Source organism: Aedes albopictus, chromosome 2 (assembly GCF_035046485.1).
Source record: "Aedes albopictus strain Foshan chromosome 2, AalbF5, whole genome shotgun sequence".
Taxonomy (NCBI): domain Eukaryota; kingdom Metazoa; phylum Arthropoda; class Insecta; order Diptera; family Culicidae; genus Aedes; species Aedes albopictus.
This window is the reverse complement of record NC_085137.1, coordinates 50,580,953-50,600,061: the sequence shown is the minus strand read 5'-3', so window position 1 is coordinate 50,600,061 and position 19,109 is coordinate 50,580,953. Positions and strand designations below refer to the sequence as shown.

The 19,109-nt window shown below is 37.6% G+C and overlaps 1 protein-coding gene across 1 annotated transcript; it reads left to right on the top strand.

Annotated features, from left to right (window-relative positions):
• The first annotated feature begins 1,202 nt into the window (after positions 1–1,202).
• LOC109421538 (nidogen) lies at positions 1,203–17,852 on the top strand. The gene is made up of 10 exons (XM_019696060.2): positions 1,203–1,729; positions 13,660–14,139; positions 14,201–14,677; positions 14,740–15,252; positions 15,311–15,595; positions 15,652–15,799; positions 15,862–16,540; positions 16,596–16,753; positions 16,809–17,523; positions 17,583–17,852. Exons 1-10 carry the CDS (start codon positions 1,538–1,540, stop codon positions 17,833–17,835), a joined length of 3,900 nt encoding a protein of 1,299 aa, XP_019551605.2. The 5' UTR covers positions 1,203–1,537; the 3' UTR covers positions 17,836–17,852.
• Positions 17,853–19,109: the final 1,257 nt, after the last annotated feature.

The window sequence follows — 19,109 nt, the reverse complement described above, 5'->3', positions numbered from 1 at the left end:
TACACACCTAGCCCGCCATATCTCTAGGACCCCTGCTTGGACCAGCAGTTCTCAGGACATCTGGTTTAACACTGATTTAAGCATGTTATTGACTTTAAATTGATGTTTCAACTTATTCACTTTTTTCTCTTTCCTTTCCTTTGCATCAAAAAAGTCACAAACATCAACAAAACAAAGCACGGAAAAAATCTTAAACTGAATAAACAATTAAAAATTCACGGAAAAATAATGTTTCGGAAAAGTGAATGGTTCAAACGTAAGAAAAACAGTATAATATATTGTTACATAAAAATCCAATGTAAATGTATAGTATAACGAACCATTTCATTACAATACACTTTATTGTAGCTGGTACACTGTATGGTGCAGGAATGGTTTTCACCAAACACCCTATGGTTAGTTTTTATCCGGGACACCACTCTGCAATTTGTTGATACGCTTTTCCAAGAAATTTTCGATGATGTCAGAACAAAATTTCTTTCAAATATTTCACGAAATAATCCCATGTGAATCCTAGAAACTCTAGAAGAGTTCTGCTTTAACAGTTCTGTTAGAAAATTCAAAAATTTTGTGTACTGGGAATGTATAAAAACAATTCAGGATTGTCTTCTAACTAACTTAACGCTCGCGATAGTTTGCGTGTACTATTTCTAAAAGTCTTCTTTACTAGCTATCGTTTCATACAACTGAAGGCCAAATTGATATCGAATATTTTGGTTGCTCCTTGACCTGAAGATTCCGAAACATTGTGTGTTGCCAGGCCTATGCACAGCTCATCAAACAAATCATTCTTCAATTGACACGCTGACACGCGCAAAGCTATCACCAGTGCGACAACAGCCAATTTCAACCAATTAAAATTTCGAATTCTAACTAAAATAACGACATCCAGAGTGGGCCACGTTTTCCCTATATGCAGTAACGAATTTCCCCAAACGATCCTAAACGAAACCACCATGAACAGCATAAACCACACCAGACATCAGTCTATACGCCTCGTCAACCTAATGAACCCCAGCTCGTCGCGGTGGCTGCCTATTGCGTATGTCAACCATATGGGGCTCAGCAGAAGATCTAGCTACCATCGTCAGCCGGCATCTCTCCTCGAGCAATCATTAAATATTATTCATCGTCTTACGACGACGCGGCCCCGAGAGGATGAGAATGGACCACGAAAGAGATCTCTATCCCGTAGCATTCTGATCGGTGCGCCAGTCGTGTTCGGGATCTCGAGTAGAGCGGTCGCAATTTCTGGAAGCCCATTCTGGACTCGGTGATAGTGGAGATGACTGTTGGAGAAGACTGTTGTAGCAGCTAAGGATAGAATAGTGAATGGATCCTATTGGGTGATAGTGAAAATAAAAGTGCACCATTGATAACGAGAACCCAGCGAAGTACATCAAAGCGGGCAACGAACGACGGTGATAACGATCAAGTTACTTAATCCGTGACCTAAGTGCAAGTCGGTCAGAATAAAGGCTACTAAATATAGTGATTAATTATCAAATGTTGAAAAACAAAAAGTGAAATCTAAAAAATGCAATCTATATTGTTGGCTCTGGGAGCCATAGCGATATGCTCTGGAATAGCCGCAGGGATTAATCCAAGAGATTTGTACAGCTACATCAACGAGCCGAGCGATGTCCTACCACGAGGCGACGAGGAGTACGCAGAAGTTCAGCTGGACGTGCCAGCCCATTTCTACAGTGAAAAATACGAATTCGTATACGTGAGTGAAACATTGCTGAAGATCGATCAGCGGAACCGAAGCAAACGAAGAGAACGGATCCACTGCCTGTGCATGGTTATCAATTTCTACGGAGTCACAGAGTTCAGATAGTAGCATTGAAATATTTAGAACCCTAATCAGCCCGAGGTCGGGCAAGTTTCTCGTTCATCCATAGGAGATTCTGTGCTGTACGTTAATGTGATTGCTGTGAAACGGCAAAGTTCCCACTGAATGCGTGTGCGTAGCGCACTTCATGTGCAAATTAACAGCTGGTCTTATCAAAGTCCTTAATTGTGCGAAAAAATGGCGAAGTGAGGAATGCTGATAACATTCCAACTGCAGCAGCCTATAGTGGAACAACAGTGTTTTGTCGCAGGCTATTTCTGTACATTTAAGTTGCAGTTTACATAAAAAGTTTCTAAAAACATGGATTCAATAACGGCGAATTCTAGATTATTTTTTGTTGGGCAACGTGATTGAGAAGATTTGAAACTGGAAAAGTGGTGTCTATGGTGGAAACAGATAAAAATCCTACTTTCGCGTTATAATGACTTACAAACTTATTGTAAATCAGTTTATGAACACAGACAGTGGAAAGAAACTCGTCAAAACCCCGTGTTCTAGGATATCTAAATGACAAAAGTAAATCTATCGTCGTTCTAGCATTAACCAAATAGCAGCATGTCTAAACAACGCTCAATGGAATTTTCATTTTAAAATATTGTATCCATCCAAGGATGTCATCGAAATCACCGCCATCATCAACCATTTGTACCTAAATACTGCGAAAAAAGAAAGATTTTTTGTGGAACTCCTTAATGGTACATCTCTGATTAATTGTATGCATTATGTGTGATATTGAATCAATGAGTATCAATGATTGTTGAACATTATAACCAGTGTTGAAAATTTCATTTCGTCATATCTAAATTCAATCACCTACAGCTCATTTTAGAAGCTGAACCTGAGAATATGGTATATGAAGAACTTGTGTGGGTAGACCAGTTCTGCAAGAAAGTCACGGAAAAACTGCTATTTTTCGAATATTTAAGGTAAATGTCACGGACTACCTTCGAAAAATGCCAAATGATATTCACCGTGAATATCATTGGCATTTTTCGAAGGTAGTCCGTGACATTTATCTTAAATATTCGAAAAATAGCAGTTTTTCCGTGACTTTCTTGCAGAACTGGTCTAGCCACACAAGTTCTTCATATACCATATTCTCAGGTTCAGCTTCTAAAATGAGCTGTAGGTGATTGAATTTAGATATGACGAAATGAATTTTTCAGCACTGATTATAACCATTAGCTTGAATAATGTTTTTTTTTCTATCTGTATTAATGAGATTTTTAGCCCTAGGCTAGTTCATCTAGGGTCCCATGCTTTACTTCCCTTCCGAAGGAAGAACTCACATTGTGTGAGTTTGTTGGGAGTGGGATTCGATCCTAGGTCCTCGGCATAATAGTCAAGTGTTCTAACCATCCCACCAGGTCCGCTCCCTTGCTTGAATAAAGGTGTATATATAAAGTTTGTCAAACCCAATGGCAGCTGAAGATTGGGGCGGAATATAGCTTATTCAACCTTCTTCTTTATGGTTCTACGTCCGTACTGGGACTTGGCCTGTCTCGCTTTATCTTAGTGTTCATTGAGCACTTCCACAGTTATCAATTGAAGGGCTTTCTTTGCCTGCCATTGTATGAATTTGTATATTGTGAGGCAAGTACAATGATACTCTAGAGCTATGCCCAGGGGTTGAGAAAATTTTCCCGACCGGAACGGGAATCGAACCCGCCGTCTCCGGATTGGCGATCCATAGCCTTAACCACTAGGCTAACTGGAGACCCCATCCTATCCTATCAAGCTCAAAAAGATTGCATACGGCCCATGAACCGATTTTGAAACGAATTTAAATTTGACCCGTTAATAGGTTTCATATTTATATTTTTTTCTTTATTTGTATGGGAATGAGTAATAACTGCTGAACTTATGTACATTTCTTGGATTTTTTTTCTACAGAAGTAATAAACTACAGAACTATAAAACTTTAAAAGTCATTATGATTAACTCTGAATTGATAGGCCCTCAAAAGTTTTATAACTTATATTTTTTTTTAGAGTACTGAGTTTTGTTTCTTTTTATTTCCCCATGATTTTTTTTTCTGAGATTCACAGTTTTGAAAAGATTTTTGAATATTTTTCAAACTGCAGAAAACTTCAATGATACAAGCTGTATGAGAAAATGCACTAAATGTTGACTATTGCTCCAATAATATTCAAAATTGCAATTAGTCCAAAGGATAAGACAATTCTAAAACCATTGTGTTTTTCTCATAAAATTCCAACATTTTTATCTAATCTTACAAGGTGTTTCCAAATGTCCCATCAGAATTCTGCCAAAAATGCAGGAATTGGACATGATATTCTTCTAGGGCATCCAAAAGTTCTGCAATACAGTAGACGTTCGGTCGGTGCAAGTGGTTTAACTGCAATGCTTTTTAACTGCAAGTCCGGTAAGTGCAACAAATTTGCAGTTATCGCACCGCTATCCGTCAAACCGGTGCGCCAAGTTAGCCCAAATGAACAGTTGAATGAATTTTACGTTCATTTAACGTCAATTGACGGGTTGTTGACGCCTGTCTGACGTTGCAGTTATCGAATTTTGTTCGCTAAGTGAAACGTAAACATGTTGCAGTTATCGAACGTCTACTGTATTTAAGCTTAGATAAACTTACTGAGGAAACTTCTTCAACATTATCAAAAAAAAAAACTATTCACTTCTTCAGAATTTCTTCAGAAACATCTTCACTAGTTCAGTTCGAAATAAAGCCTGCAACTAGGTTGAGAAATCCATTTAAATTTTCTGTGGACTTCACTCTCTATAGATTTTTTATCCTGAAGCTGCCTAAAAAATACTTTTTTTTGTTAGATAGACTTTACCTCTGAGGCATTTGTCTGTCGTCTCTGAAAAATACTTTTCTAAACATTCTATTAAAAATTGTTAAGATGACCCTGGACGTGTTAGTGTTAGTGTAAGTTAGGGGGCATCCATTTAGTACGTCACGCAAAATTTGGGAATTTTCGACCCCCTCCCCCCTTCGTACGGGTTTTTTGTATACCTAATGCATTACTGAACCCCCCTCCCCCCTATGAGCGTGACGTACTTAATGAATGCCCCCTTAAAGAAAATCGACATAAATACTGTTCCTAATTGAAACTATGTTGATGATGATTAACCTGGACTTGTTAGGGGAATATCTGTAAATAAAAAGAAAATCGCGTTAAGTACTGATCCTTTGAATTCCACTAAGAATTTGCATCCTTTGACAGATACGTATTTCGAACTCAACTGTAAGGTCGTCTTCAGTGTCTTGTACTTGAGTCGAGTCAAGTACAAGACACTGAAGACGACCTTACAGTTGAGGTCGAAATACGTATCTGTCAAAGGATGCAAATTCTTAGTGGAATTCAAAGGAACAGTACTTAACGCGATTTTCTTTTTTTTTTAATTTAAAACTATGTGTTTGCATCCTCAGATACGTGATTCGACCTCGACTAGAAGGTCATTTTCAGTGTCTCGTTCTTGAGTCGAGTCAAGTAGAGTAAGGTGGGGCAAAAGTTCGACCCTAGTTGTAAATTCAATTTTTTTTCAAGAAATCAAAGCAGATAAATATAAATAAATACCGTGTGGTGATTCTACCATCCATGAGCTAAAATTTTGCTGAACAAAGTTACGCATAATGTCTTTTCAATTTTGAGTTACAACACTTTTTGTATGTGTGTGTCTAATTCGAACTCTTGCCCCACCACTGGGGCAAAAGTTCGAATCTAGCGTTTGTGGTATTTCGCTAACCGTAGCACACTATTTCAACACTTTGGTAATTGAAATACCTAAAACCAATTAATATTTGATGTTGAAACTGGAATACACTTCAAAGTTCGGTCTGGATTTTACCCAAATCAGGGTTAAATTTACTTCATCCAAAATTAATAGTTTTCAGCCAAATTCAGATAAAACAACATTTTTTTCAACTTTGATCGAATTTTCTCACTAATTCCATCGTTTTTAGAGATAATATGTACATTCTGCAGAATTTTAGGTTTTTACCTAAAGTTGCCACATTGCTCGAACTCTTGCCCCACAATTCGAACTTTTGCCCCACTATATGTAAAATATGATTTCTAAATCTTTTTTGCAAAAAGTTATACATGCTAAAGCATCTTCAAAACATACCTAGTTACGCCCCAAAATGAAATATCGAATTCGATTTCATTACAATTCCATTCCATGCGTTGGAAGGACCATCGCATATTACAATTTTTTGATCAAAAACCAACATTTTGTCATAACTTTTCGAAATATTGATCAATTTTCATAATTTTTGGAGTGAAAGACGCTTTTTCAAAAAGGGTTCGAACAACCTTGACACCCGAAAGAAATAATTTGAGTTGAGCTCAAAAACTTCAAAAGAAACTCTTGCCCCACTCGAACTTTTGCCCCACTTTACTCTACCGTCTACCCCCGTTGGTTTGACCGCATCTGATCTGAACACTTTTTAATTTGACCCCCTCTAATCTGCACATCGTTCAAATTAAAAATGGTTCGAACGTCAATCTGCTATAGTCTATTTTACGAAACGACAACAGTGTTGATATTGATATTAACACTCACGGGCTTGGGCGCAACCTCCTGTCAAATTTTTCATTCATGAAATGAGCGATCAGCTGATCCGAAACGTCTCGTAAAATGGCTCATTGGAACGGGGTGAAACGGAACGCAAAATCAAAACAAAACATCAAATAAGGCTGCCAGAAGTGTGTTTTTCCGTCGCCCACAGGGTTGCTAGAAGTTCAAACTAAAAATGAACCCTGTTTGTTTGCATGAGGTGTCGTTCAAACCAACGGGGGTAGACGGTACAAAACATTGAAGATGACATTACAGTTGAGGTTGAATTACGTATCTGTCATAGTATACAAAGACATAGTTGGAAAGGAAATGAACAGTGTTTAACTCGATTTTCTTATTCTATAAAGAATTCTTTCAAATATATACGCCATGAATCTTTGCCAAGTTATCTTTCCAAAATCAACTGGAAATTCTTTTAGATATTACACAGAAAATCATGTTTGCATATTTCCAGTAAACGTCATTATTGGCTTCCCAAAAGGCATACAATTAATTTTATATTTGATTCAGAGATTCTTTACGAAATTTCTAAATATCGCCGGAAATCAGGGGGAGCGACACTAGTTTTGCCAAGCCAAAAACCCTAAAAAAACTGAAAAAGGCCAAAAAAGTCGCTAAAACCCGTAAAAGTTTTGCGGGTTTTACCAGGTTTTTTCGACTTTTTCCGGCTTTTTTGGGGGGTTTTCGACTTGGCAAAACTAGTGTCGCTCCCCCCGCCAGAAATCTACAAAAAAAACAAAGACTTTAAAGGGTTTTCTTCAATACAGGTTTCCATGAACATTACAAGATGTTCCAAAGCTGCTATGAGAAATTTCGTTCGAAAGTTTTCATAAAATGGTTGCAAATATGCAAAATTTCACCACAATAATCTTAAGATGATCCATACTGTTCTAGCGTAGCTATTGAATGTTTTTGTAAACTCGTGAGTTTGAGATAACTGAGAAGCTCAATACTTAAAATACCAAGAACTACAAAATCTAAATTACATGGTCATGAAATCCCATTTTTAAATTTCTGGATTGACTCTGCTATTCACAATTTACTATTTGGTATAATTTGAATTTTTAGGTATTTTTTTCTAAAAATGTCACATAAGAACTTCTCAAAAACACATACAAAGTAAAAAATCACGTATGATCAACAAATTTTTGTCTCGATTGTGTTATGGAATTATGGTGACATCTTTCATTGATTTTTTTTTGTTATTCAATCCCTTCATATAGAAATTAACTAGCAGAATTTATTAAAAAGCTAGTTCTCTTGACAAGTTTCGTACTGCCTATTGATTTTTTAAAGATATTCTCCACAAAATGTTGAGCCATATTTTCGCGTTTATCTTACATTCCTGTCTTTATTCTCAATTATTTTTCTACACGAAGACGTATGAGTCCTGGATCAGTGAAACAGCCCAGGAAACAGTGACAAAGTGAATAAAGGCGAATACGTTGATCCATACCAAATTCAAATCGCGATTAAGAACATTTTACGTAAGAATAGGTACCAATTTTTAGATACTAAGTTCCAATTTAAGACATTCTAAAAAGCAGAGTATGTCTTTTTTACATTCACTGACTTGAACTATCTTATCAACACCGAAAATAAGATACACCGAGGCAAATTGAAACGGGTGGGATAAGATGAACCAGCGAGTTAACGTAATGTTATCCAAGGTTAGAACAATTTGATTACCATAACACATACACGGCATACAATAAGACAAGGTAGGCTATTATTGGTAAACAACAGTTTTGGACGTCAACAAGTGACGTCATTTTTATCGTCCTATATGTTGATAAAAACGATAGGGACTACTAGAACGATTTATTCATGTCTTTGAACGATTTGAACAACTTCATTGAAAACCAAAACGGCATGTTTTGCGGAATGTATCACCTTCTAAATGATATAGAAAATGTGCCGTGCGTTTGATTGTGTATTATGCTCGTATAAACCATTGTCAGTACATAACCGTTAAATATGCCATGGCCTACTGAGGCATCTCAAAATAATACCTAATGATAATGTTTCTCGCTAGTAGATACCTTTCTATATCAAAGAAAATAGATTTGTCAACGGAAACAAAAATTCAATAAATGATGCCACCGTAATTTCGAAACACAATGAAGACAAAAACTTGTTGAGTATACTTGATTTTTTACTTTGTATGTGTTTTCGGGCAGTTCTTTTGTGATTAAAAAAAATACCTAAAAATCAAAATTTCTTCAAATAGTAAATCGTCAATAACTCTAAAACGGATAGAAAAAACGCAATGCTGTCTTCGGCAAAGTTTTTCCTCATAAAATTTCCTATCTTTTTATGGAAATTGTTTTAAATTAGAATTAGATTCAGATACTTTTTATGATGGGTAAAATGCACAGTATATAAAAAATGACAAATTTTAGTAAATTCAAAAATTCAGTATTAAAAAGTTACCTGCAAAACATGTCGTTAATTACTTTTCCCAGGTAGTTTGGATCTATATCAAGCTGTAAAAAATAAAAAAAATAGTGGGTATTGTCAATTTTTGTACGGTAAAAAATATTTGTATGAAATTTATTACGAAAAATGGCCATTTTTCAATAATCTCGCCGGGGCGACCTCTAAACGTCATTTCTGAAAGTTGCCGTCATACAAAAGTTTGTTTCTAACACCCTTAGCCATCATTTGCAGGGTGAGCCCTCAAGCTTTTCGACCATGTGCAATTTTTGGGACAACCTACTTTACAGGGTATGTGTGCCATCAGTAATCTCACGCTCCCATATTCATCCTATTCGAAAACAAACGATTACGGCACCGATTGATGCCGTTCTTTTCGTTTTCATGGGTGCTCACTTCTATCAAAAAATACAAAAATAAGAAACAAAACAAACAGCGCTTTAATCCTTTGTTTTTCGTAGGATGAAAATGGGAGCCACATGCTTAATAAGGGAACCAATACCCTATTGAAGATTATTTGCTGAAATTTTGAGTTAAATCAGATAAATGTTCAAAAAATTATAGAACTTTTAGTAGAATTTATAAGATTTGTGAACAAGTTTTTAAAACATTATATGTACTTGATGAATCATTTTCTTTTTTTTTGTGTTACAGCTTATACCATTCGTTTAAAGTTCTATATTTACTCCAAAAATATGAAAAAAAAGTTGAACGTATACATTTTACAAAGTGCCATCTGAAAATTTATCAAATTTTGATCAATGCAAGTTTCAAATGTTTTCAACTTTTTAAAAATCTCTTATTGCACTATTTTTACACAGGACCTACAAATTTTCGCTTAATTACTGCATTTTTATTAGAGGAAAACGTTTGGCATATATAATCTGCAAAATATGGTAAATTTAAAAACACCGTCAACTACGTCAGCAGATTTTCTATACCTTTTGTAGTGAGTTATAGTAATAAAAATTAAATGAGTGAAACAATAATTGTGAACGGGGGGAGCGATACTAGTTTTGCCAAGCCGAAAAACCCCGAAAAAAGTCGAAAAAACCCGCAAAACTTTTGCGGGTTTTAGCGACTTTTTTCAACTTTTTTTGAGGTTTTTTGGCTTGGCAAAACTAGTGTCGCTCCCACTGATTGTGAAGGAATAATCATATCAATTTCAAAAAGAAACGTGAAAATTTTTGAAATTCAAATCAACAAATACAGCAAACCAAGACCAATCCATAAAACTTGTCGGCAAGAAATGTCAAAATCAAATCACCCCTCGGCGTTTTATAGCCAGCGTAAAAAGCTGGATTGAAAAATTGTTCTATAAATTGTCAAGCTTTACTATAAATTCTATAACTTTCTGAAAACTTATTAGTTCTCGCTCAAAATTTAACCAATGGAGCTTGAATATATAGTTTATTATTGGTCAAAAATATCAGCGTTCTTGATTAACGTACAAAAAGTTATGAAAGTTTGAATGAAAAATTATTTCGACCAGAAAATTGCTGTACGGACAATTTTTTGATGAACTATAGCTTTTATTTAAGGACAACCGTGTTGAAATCCCGCTTCAACAGTGCATCAGAACTTCAGACGCACAAATCTCAAGAAGCAACTTTCAAACAACAGTGCATTTCATTATTCTGTTCTTGCTCACTTGTAATAAGCTTAAAATAAGTATATCAGGTGCGTAGGTGCCAAAGTCGACCATAGCGGCAGCCATTTTGGGATTCTAACAAGTCTGTCCTTAAACCTTCATCAGCACAATATTTGACAGCTATTCCAAGCAAGTTTTCGTAGTGCTTTTATTGCTGCTTCAGCTTCAATACATGCCAGGGGCCACAACATTTTTGGGGACCCTCCCTACTAACAAAAGTAGCTGCATAAAAGCTTATGGAGCAAACGCCCTTGGTAGAAAGCTCGCTTAAGCTCTTATACAGCAAAAATGTTAGTTGGGCTCTTTCTAGAGGAAACAATTTTGATTTAAAAACTGAAAAAAACTTTTTTATCAATTTAAGGCGTTTTTGTGGACGTAAATAAACCTACGGCAATAAGTGTAGCAAAAACAATGCTGGTGCTCTCTACTATTCATTCGTAACGCATTTGTAGTGACTTAAGTGTGAACAATGATAACCCCACTCAGAAAAATCTATGGTAAAATCAAAAATATTTGAGGTAAATTCAAAAAAGTTGTCAATTTGTTCAGCCACAAAAATAAAACTGTTTGAAACAAATCAAACGTCATATTTAAAGCAAATGCAATCCATGTTTGAAACAAACATGCATTTTTTATTCATTTCTGAAATAAATGTAGAAATTTTTGTTTTGCGTGGCAGGTCGGCCCTACGGAAATCTTTGTTTTCTCATTAAATTTACTAATTATTTTTTCCTTTTGCTGGGAAGTCTCACCTCTCTCGTGGCATTGTCAATGCCAGCATCTCATACTCTCCCGAAAACAACGGGATTTCGCGGAAACTCTTGGGGAAATTTGACTTTTTTGCAGGAGAAAAACTTCTTCGATCCTGCAACTGGAACTTGTTATTTCTGTTTATGTTCTCGACGGCAAAACGAGGGGCTCCTCAATGGGTATTGTAGAAATCAGTATGTAATTGAGGTAGCTTTAAAAATTTTGTTTTAAAACTTTATCAGTTTACCAAATAAACATGAATATTTTTGTTTCAAATGAACAAAATTTGTCTCCGTGCCTGATAAAAAAAGATCATGAAATTACAACAAAATATATTGTTGTATCACGCTGAAATAAATGGTAGTTACCATTATTTTAATTGTTCAAAACGAAAAGGTAACAACAGATCCTATGGTTTTTCATCATAACATGTATTGCAAATGCCACTTAATACAATTTTAGGTAAATGCTACGATATTTCCCCCATAAGAAATCACCACCAATTCTTGAGAAATTCCTAGAGGATTCACTGCATGTTTTGGAAAACAAGCAAATTTCAAATTTAACGAGCGATATGTTTGTTCCGTGATTTGTATATGTTGCCAAAAGTTATCAACTGAATTTAAGATTGTTTTTAAAATAGAAAAGAATACACCGTGTCCAATAAGTTCTCATACAAAATACAAATTTAGAAAATATCATTTTATTTCACATATGTGATTCATATTTTCAAAGTAAATACATGTATTGAAAGGCCACATAATACTGATAAAATAAAGCATACGGTTAAGAATAACCTTATTTTCTATTTGTTTTTATAAGCCTAGCACTGCCGTCATACGCATAATTGTCCCATGTTATATGGGAATCCCATATAACATGAGACACCTATGCGTAGAACGGCAGAGCAGTACACTTCCGTTTTCTGAAATCTGTTTTCTCCGGCACGCATGAAAAATGTTCGAAAAGTTTTTCATTCTACAATAGCAAAATAGAGTCCATAAGGATAAATTTTGAGTTTGTATCTCAAGTTATGAACCAAATGGATACACTAAGACATAAACAATACAGTTTTAGTGATGATATGGTAAGAAATTTGCAAGTAAGCTCAATTTGGGCTGTTTTAATGAAAGTAACCGTTATATAAAAGATAAACATCATTAAACCTAAATTTTGGACAAAATTTATCACAATAGGAATACAAGCGTGTTTTAAAAGTGAGAATGATGTGAATCAACCAGATAATATGTACGCATGCTTCTTTAACACAACAAATATTATTAAAACAGGTAAATGGACATTTTTGTTTAATTTACGTTTTATTTTATACAAAGTAAAACGGCTTCGTACTTCACCAATACAAGATCTTATATTTTTTCTCTTCTGGTCATAGTTGCTACTAGCAAATGGAGAGGACAGGAACTAATTTGTTTCAACTTAAAACCATTACTCGTTAAAATATGACGAAATACCAATGAAATGGCGCGCGTGCCAGCTGAAATGGACTTACGACACATAAGCGATCAGCAGAGATGGATAAAGGACAGTTAGTTCCAAAACATATGCTGTATTTGATGTATGTTAGTTGTCCTTTCAATAAATAAATTTACTTTGGAAATCTGAATTACAGATGTGAAGATAATTGAATTTGATTTTGTATGAGAACTTATTGGACACGGTGTAGATTGAAGCACTTTTATTTTCTTGTTCAAAAATGGTAAAAAGAGAAGACAAAATTGGATTACCACTGTCTGTATTATAATACTCAATTATTTCAAATTTCTGCATTAAAATATAAAAAAAATCTTTCAATAAAAATACTCTGGATACTCGAGTAAAAAATTCCAGATAATCGAGTCTCCGGATAATCGAGTCCAACGTGCACGCCTCAGAAAATTCAGATAATTCAGGAGAATTTGATTCTTAATAGAAGTTGTATAAATAGTTCTTCAAAATGTGATGAACAAATATGAGCACTTTCTGTGACTATGTTGCGTTTTGACCATTTTTTTGTAAACGATATCTCAAAAACTCATGTTGCTAGAATATTCAATTCAAAATGTTCAAACACTGTTGGTTCAAATAAATCAATGACCGCTCCCATCGCCAAGCGTCTCATCTTTTCCCTTATCAAATCGGGCCAGCATAATGGCGCTCGGTCAGCATCAACCACTATATGCTATTTATTGCCTGCTTTTGCAAAAATAATGAACGAGTTGGCGATTACACTTGCGTAACATAAATGCGAATAAAGTACTGAAACGTGAATGAGACAGATAAGAATGAGATAACCATGTCGCAACGCCAATGCTTCTGTTCTACATATATGTCTACGTTTTCATGAATGAATTCCGTTGTAAGAAACTATACGTTGAAAGAGATGATGTTACACAACCATTCATTTCAGATCAACACCAACGGCATCTTGACGTTCGGATCTGAGTTTCAAAATTATCTCAATTTGCCGTTTCCCATCGAGTATCCGGCGGTAGTTCCGTTCTATGCGAACGTGGATACCACGCTGCCGAACGATACCGCTGCCATCGTGTATTTTAAATCGAATGACGAAGAGCTGCTGCACCGAGTGAGCGATCTGGTACGCGTGAACTTTGCCGAATCGGAAGACTTCGATGCTCGGCAGGTGTTCGTTGCAACTTGGGAACACGTGGGTCACTATGACATGAAGAACGACGTTACGAACTCGTTCCAAGTGGCGCTGATACTTGGTGATGAGGAGACATATGTGCAATTTTTGTATCCTGAAAATGGCCTCAACTGGATACAGGGTGACACAAAGGACTCGGGACTACCAGACGTGCGTGCCCAGGCTGGGTTCATATCCGAGGATGGACGATTTTTCCCTCTGCAGGGCTCTGGAACTGATAATGTAAGGGATGATCATGAATACTGACGAACGGAGTAATAACGATAGTTGCGTATTTTTACAGATCAAGCACCTTACGGTATCGTCTAACGTGGGTGAGCCTGGAGAGTGGCTGTTTAAGGTAGGTCCTTTCGATCAAGAAGGCAATGTACAGGAACCTAGTGTGCATGACGACGGTCCTCATGAGCCACGCAGCTGTGCCGATGGAGGTCATTTCAAATGTCACTCGGCAGCTACATGCACCGATACGAGCACCGGATACTGTTGTTCGTGCAAGGCCGGATATTACGGAAACGGATACAGCTGTGTGAAGAACGATGTCCCAATGCGTGTGATCGGATCGGTAAAAGGTACTCTGAACCATTGGATGATCGATAGTCAAATGCAATCTTATGTTGTGATGGCTGATGGAAGAACCTATACCGCGTTGAGTCCTTTAGAAGATGATCTTGGTACAACTCTACAGTTGACTCAGGTTATTGGTGCAAGTATTGGATGGTTGTTCGCCAAACCTATCGGCAATGTTCTCAATGGATATCAGGTATTTGAAAATTCTTAATCTAGGCTTTGGTCAAAGAGTCATTACAATGGTTTCTATTCTAGATCACCGGAGGAAAGTTCAACCAAACAACCACAGTCAACTTCCAAGGATCGCATGATAATCTTCGAATCGATCTACGCTTTAATGGACTGAATCTGTGGGATCAACTGGCTGTAGATATCACTATTGAAGGTCAAGTCACGCAAGTTCCATTTGGAAACAAAGTCCACATCGATGATTACTCGGAAGTGTATCAACGAGTTGGCAGAGATCGGCTTGAGGCATACACTTCTCACAAAATGCATATTCCACCGGAAGATCGTGAAGTAGACTACACCATGCATCAAATCATTTCGTTTGAACCATGTCCATTTTTGGAACTGGAAGAAAATGCAGCGAACCGGATGACTACGCTGAAAACCAGCAAAGTCAATCTGGGTTATGAACCCCGAGAAAAGGCCATTCGAATGGGAATGCTAAGCAAGATCAGCTCCGGCGAAAAGGTGAACCCCTGCGACGATGCGAACTGTGGAGACAATACTGTCTGTGTTCCGAATGCTGACGATACCTACGATGTACGATCAACAAGGTTTGAAAATCATGACGCACATAACTCTAGAGCTTTCGTTTTAGTGTAACTGTAAGAACGGGTTCACATACGTTCCCTATAATAACAACGATCGTGTGAACTGTGTCGACATTGATGAGTGTTCGGGTATCAATATCTGCGATGAGCATGCGGATTGCATCAACGAACCTGGTGGTTACAAATGCATCTGCTTCGAAGGATACGAGGGTAACGGATATCAGTGCGATTTGGTTGATTCAGGCGCTAGTTCAGTAGTGGTACCTACTCCTGCCAACACGTTCTACGAAGTTCACTCATATGCTCCAGATCCCAGGGAGGATCATTGCGAGGTACTACAAGGAACACAAATTTAGACGATATGCAATGTACAGTTTTTGTTTTTCAGCACTGCTCGGAATTCGCAGATTGTGTTAACGGACGTTGTGAATGCAAGGCGGGATACACAGGTGATGGCTACGTGTGTGAAAATCCGTGTGACGGAGATCAAGTATGGAACGGTGAAGCCTGCGTTAAGCACGGTTCTAACGAAGAATGTAAGATCACTTTGTAATATTCAGAATTCTTCTCACTTAGCTCGATTTTCAAAATACCTTAGATGAAATAGCACCATTCTGCACAGTTCAGGGATGCACGTGTCCAACTGGCTACACCCTGATCGAATATTCGTTTGACCAAATATGTCGTTTGGTTGAAATTCAACCCGATGAACAGCACCTGCCATCATGTGATGTAGAAAACCACTGTAGTCCACTAGCGAACTGTGAATGGAACGAACAACAGTACCGTTACGATTGTGTTTGTAATCCTGGCTACGATGGAGATGGCTACACTTGTGTGGAGAAGGAAGTATCTTGCCTAGATGAGGAAGACATCTGTGATCAGCACGCTTCGTGTAACTACAACGTCCACTCGAAGAAATCCGTGTGTGTCTGCAACAATGGATACATCGGTGATGGCCGCACTTGCCATCTTGCGCCGGAATGCTCTATAGATGATGACTGTGGAATGCATTCGGTGTGCCATGAGGGACTATGTGTTTGCCAAGATGGATACGAACGAGATGTTTCGGACTTTTGTGTGCGGGCTGGATCATGCGGAGGCGCTTACTGTGCAGACAATGCTATCTGCAAGTACGATCCTCACCAAAACATTCCATATTGCTATTGCCCTGAAGGTTTCGTTGGAGATGGTGTTCACCAGTGTAAATCTATTCCACCACCATGCAACGTGCGCAACAACTGTGGCCTTCATGCCACGTGTGGACCTAATTTCAGGTGTTTATTAAGGTCATATCGTCTGTACCATATTACTAATCAATGTCTTTCTTAGGGAGCCATCCAAATATGAATGCACCTGTAATCCTGGTTTCTTTGGAGATGGATTCGTTTGTACTCCGGAACGCAATTGCGTCAATATACCAAGTCTTTGCGACCCCAACGCACAATGTGTTAGTACCACTTCGGGATATCAGTGCGCCTGCAATCAAGGTTAGTTCTACAAATGGTCACGGTGCGCTATATCTTAAGATCTTTTCAATTCTAGGATTTATCGGTAATGGCAGCGTCTGTAACACAGCTCCCCGTCTCGAGTCTGGATTCCTCTTGATAAGCCAAGGTGTGGCAACCGTGAAACTTCCCTTCAATGGAGGCCGTGGTGTCCCAGTGACTATGGCTCAGATGGCAATCGGTGTGGACAAGGACTGCGCCGAAGGTCGAATCTACTTCAGTGATATATCGGCTAAGCAAATTTTCAGCTGCAAATATGACGGAACCGACCGTAAGCCCTTCATCACCAAAGATATCCTTTCACCGGAAGGTGTAGCTGTGGACTGGATATCTCGACGACTCTACTGGACAGATTCAGCAAAGGATACCATCGAGGTTGCCAGCTTGGAAGATCCGAACCTAAGAGCCGTAATCGTATCTAAGTATCTGGTAAATCCAAGAGGCATCGCAGTTGATCCTCATCAGAGCAAACTGTACTGGTCCGACTGGAACCGCGAAGGACCGAAAATCGAATGGGCGAATCTAGATGGTACGGAACGTCAAGTGTTGGTTAGTGGACCTCAGGTTGAACTGCCGAATAGCATACAAGTTGCTCCGGGTACGGGCGAGCTGTGCTATGCCGATGCCGGTACTAAGAAAATTGAATGTGTAGACACCTATACCAAGCACGTGAGAACCGTTGCAAGCAACTTGACCTATCCATTCGGTTTGGCCGTTACAGACGATCACTTCTATTGGACCGACTGGACCACGTAAGTTGTTTGATTACTGAGATTTGTCAAATGTATTTATTCTGCAATACCATTCACAGGAAAAAGGTAGAATCCATCAACGCTTACGGAGAGCGTGAGAAGGGTATTCCGTCTCCCGTCTTTGGCAGTCACAAGATGTACGGCATGACGGCGGTTACCGACAAGTGTCCGCTGTTCTACAGTCCTTGTGTGGTGAACAATGGTGACTGCACGGAGAAAAGAATCTGTCTGTCAAACCCCCGTGCTCCATCGGGAAGGGGCTGCAAGTGTGCGGACGACAATAACTGTAATGACGTAGTTTTGGACTACTAGAAGAGGGTCGTCGATCATGAAGTTTAGTGCCATAAGTGAATTATTGATAATAATTTTACACAAAGTATGTCTTATAAATGCCGTAGAGTAGTGCGCAGGATTGTAAAATAAATAAGAAACAACAAAAATATGTGTTGAATTTTATTGTTTTCTTCTCCATAAAAAAACCGTTCAGAGCGGGGAGACGAAAATATTTCAAAAGAGCACTTATTAGTGAGTTTCCACATCGTATAAGTACTATGCAAAAGGATAGAATTCGATAGAATAATGACCAAAAAATGATTCCGTGTGAAGATTTCTTGGGCTGTTCGTAGATCGCAAGTAAGAAAAAATGGGCTTTATGGGCATAACAATATTTCACAACAATTAAAATAAATGTAATAAGACGGCAACTTTAACAGATTTATTTCTAAACATATTTAGCAAAACAATATTCTCGAGCGTTGATACCTGCTTAATTGCACATTGTCGACTAAATTAAATCGATTTGTTTTATTTATTGGTTTAAACGGAAAAAGGAGGAATTTTGATTGAGAGCTTTACTTGACAGGTAACCTAGCATAACTGAAAATCTTATACATTTCAAAACACGCCTGGCCAGTTGTGACCAGGGTTGTGACGCTTCTGTTAATCATTTTGATTATCAATCCAATCGAAACCCGAAATTTGGTGTGAGCAAATTTCGATTTTTCTCCAAATCCATGCATCGGACCTAACTATAAAAGTTACTACAAACTGTTGATACCATAAACTGATTAACAGAAGCGTCACAACCACGGTCACAACCGTCACAACTAGCCGGGCATACTTTGAAATGATCAATAAATAAAACAAATAATCAGTGGCGTCTCGTAACCTCACTTTTTACCTGTTCAACGACCCTAAAACTTGAAATTGCGGAGAGTTTAGGTTCTGAATCAAATTGAAAATGGATGGAAACGGCTATTCTCGTCATTTTCTACAAGTTACATGCTAATTTGTTGAGAAAATACAATAATTTACATTTGTTGAACAGGTAGATTTGAGGTTAGGGAATCGCCACTGCAAATAATCGACCTTATTTTATATTAATCTGGTAATTTAGTCGAAACGTGTAATTAAAAATGTGTGTATTATGCATTGCAAGAAAAATTATCGCACAAAGATGTGTAGAAACCACGGTAGAAACGATAATAGATGTGCGCGGTTGCATTCAATCGTTTCGGTGTCTTCTGTACGGTCAATTCCTTGTCTGATTTCCGCACTTATTATAGAAGACACAAACATGATATCAT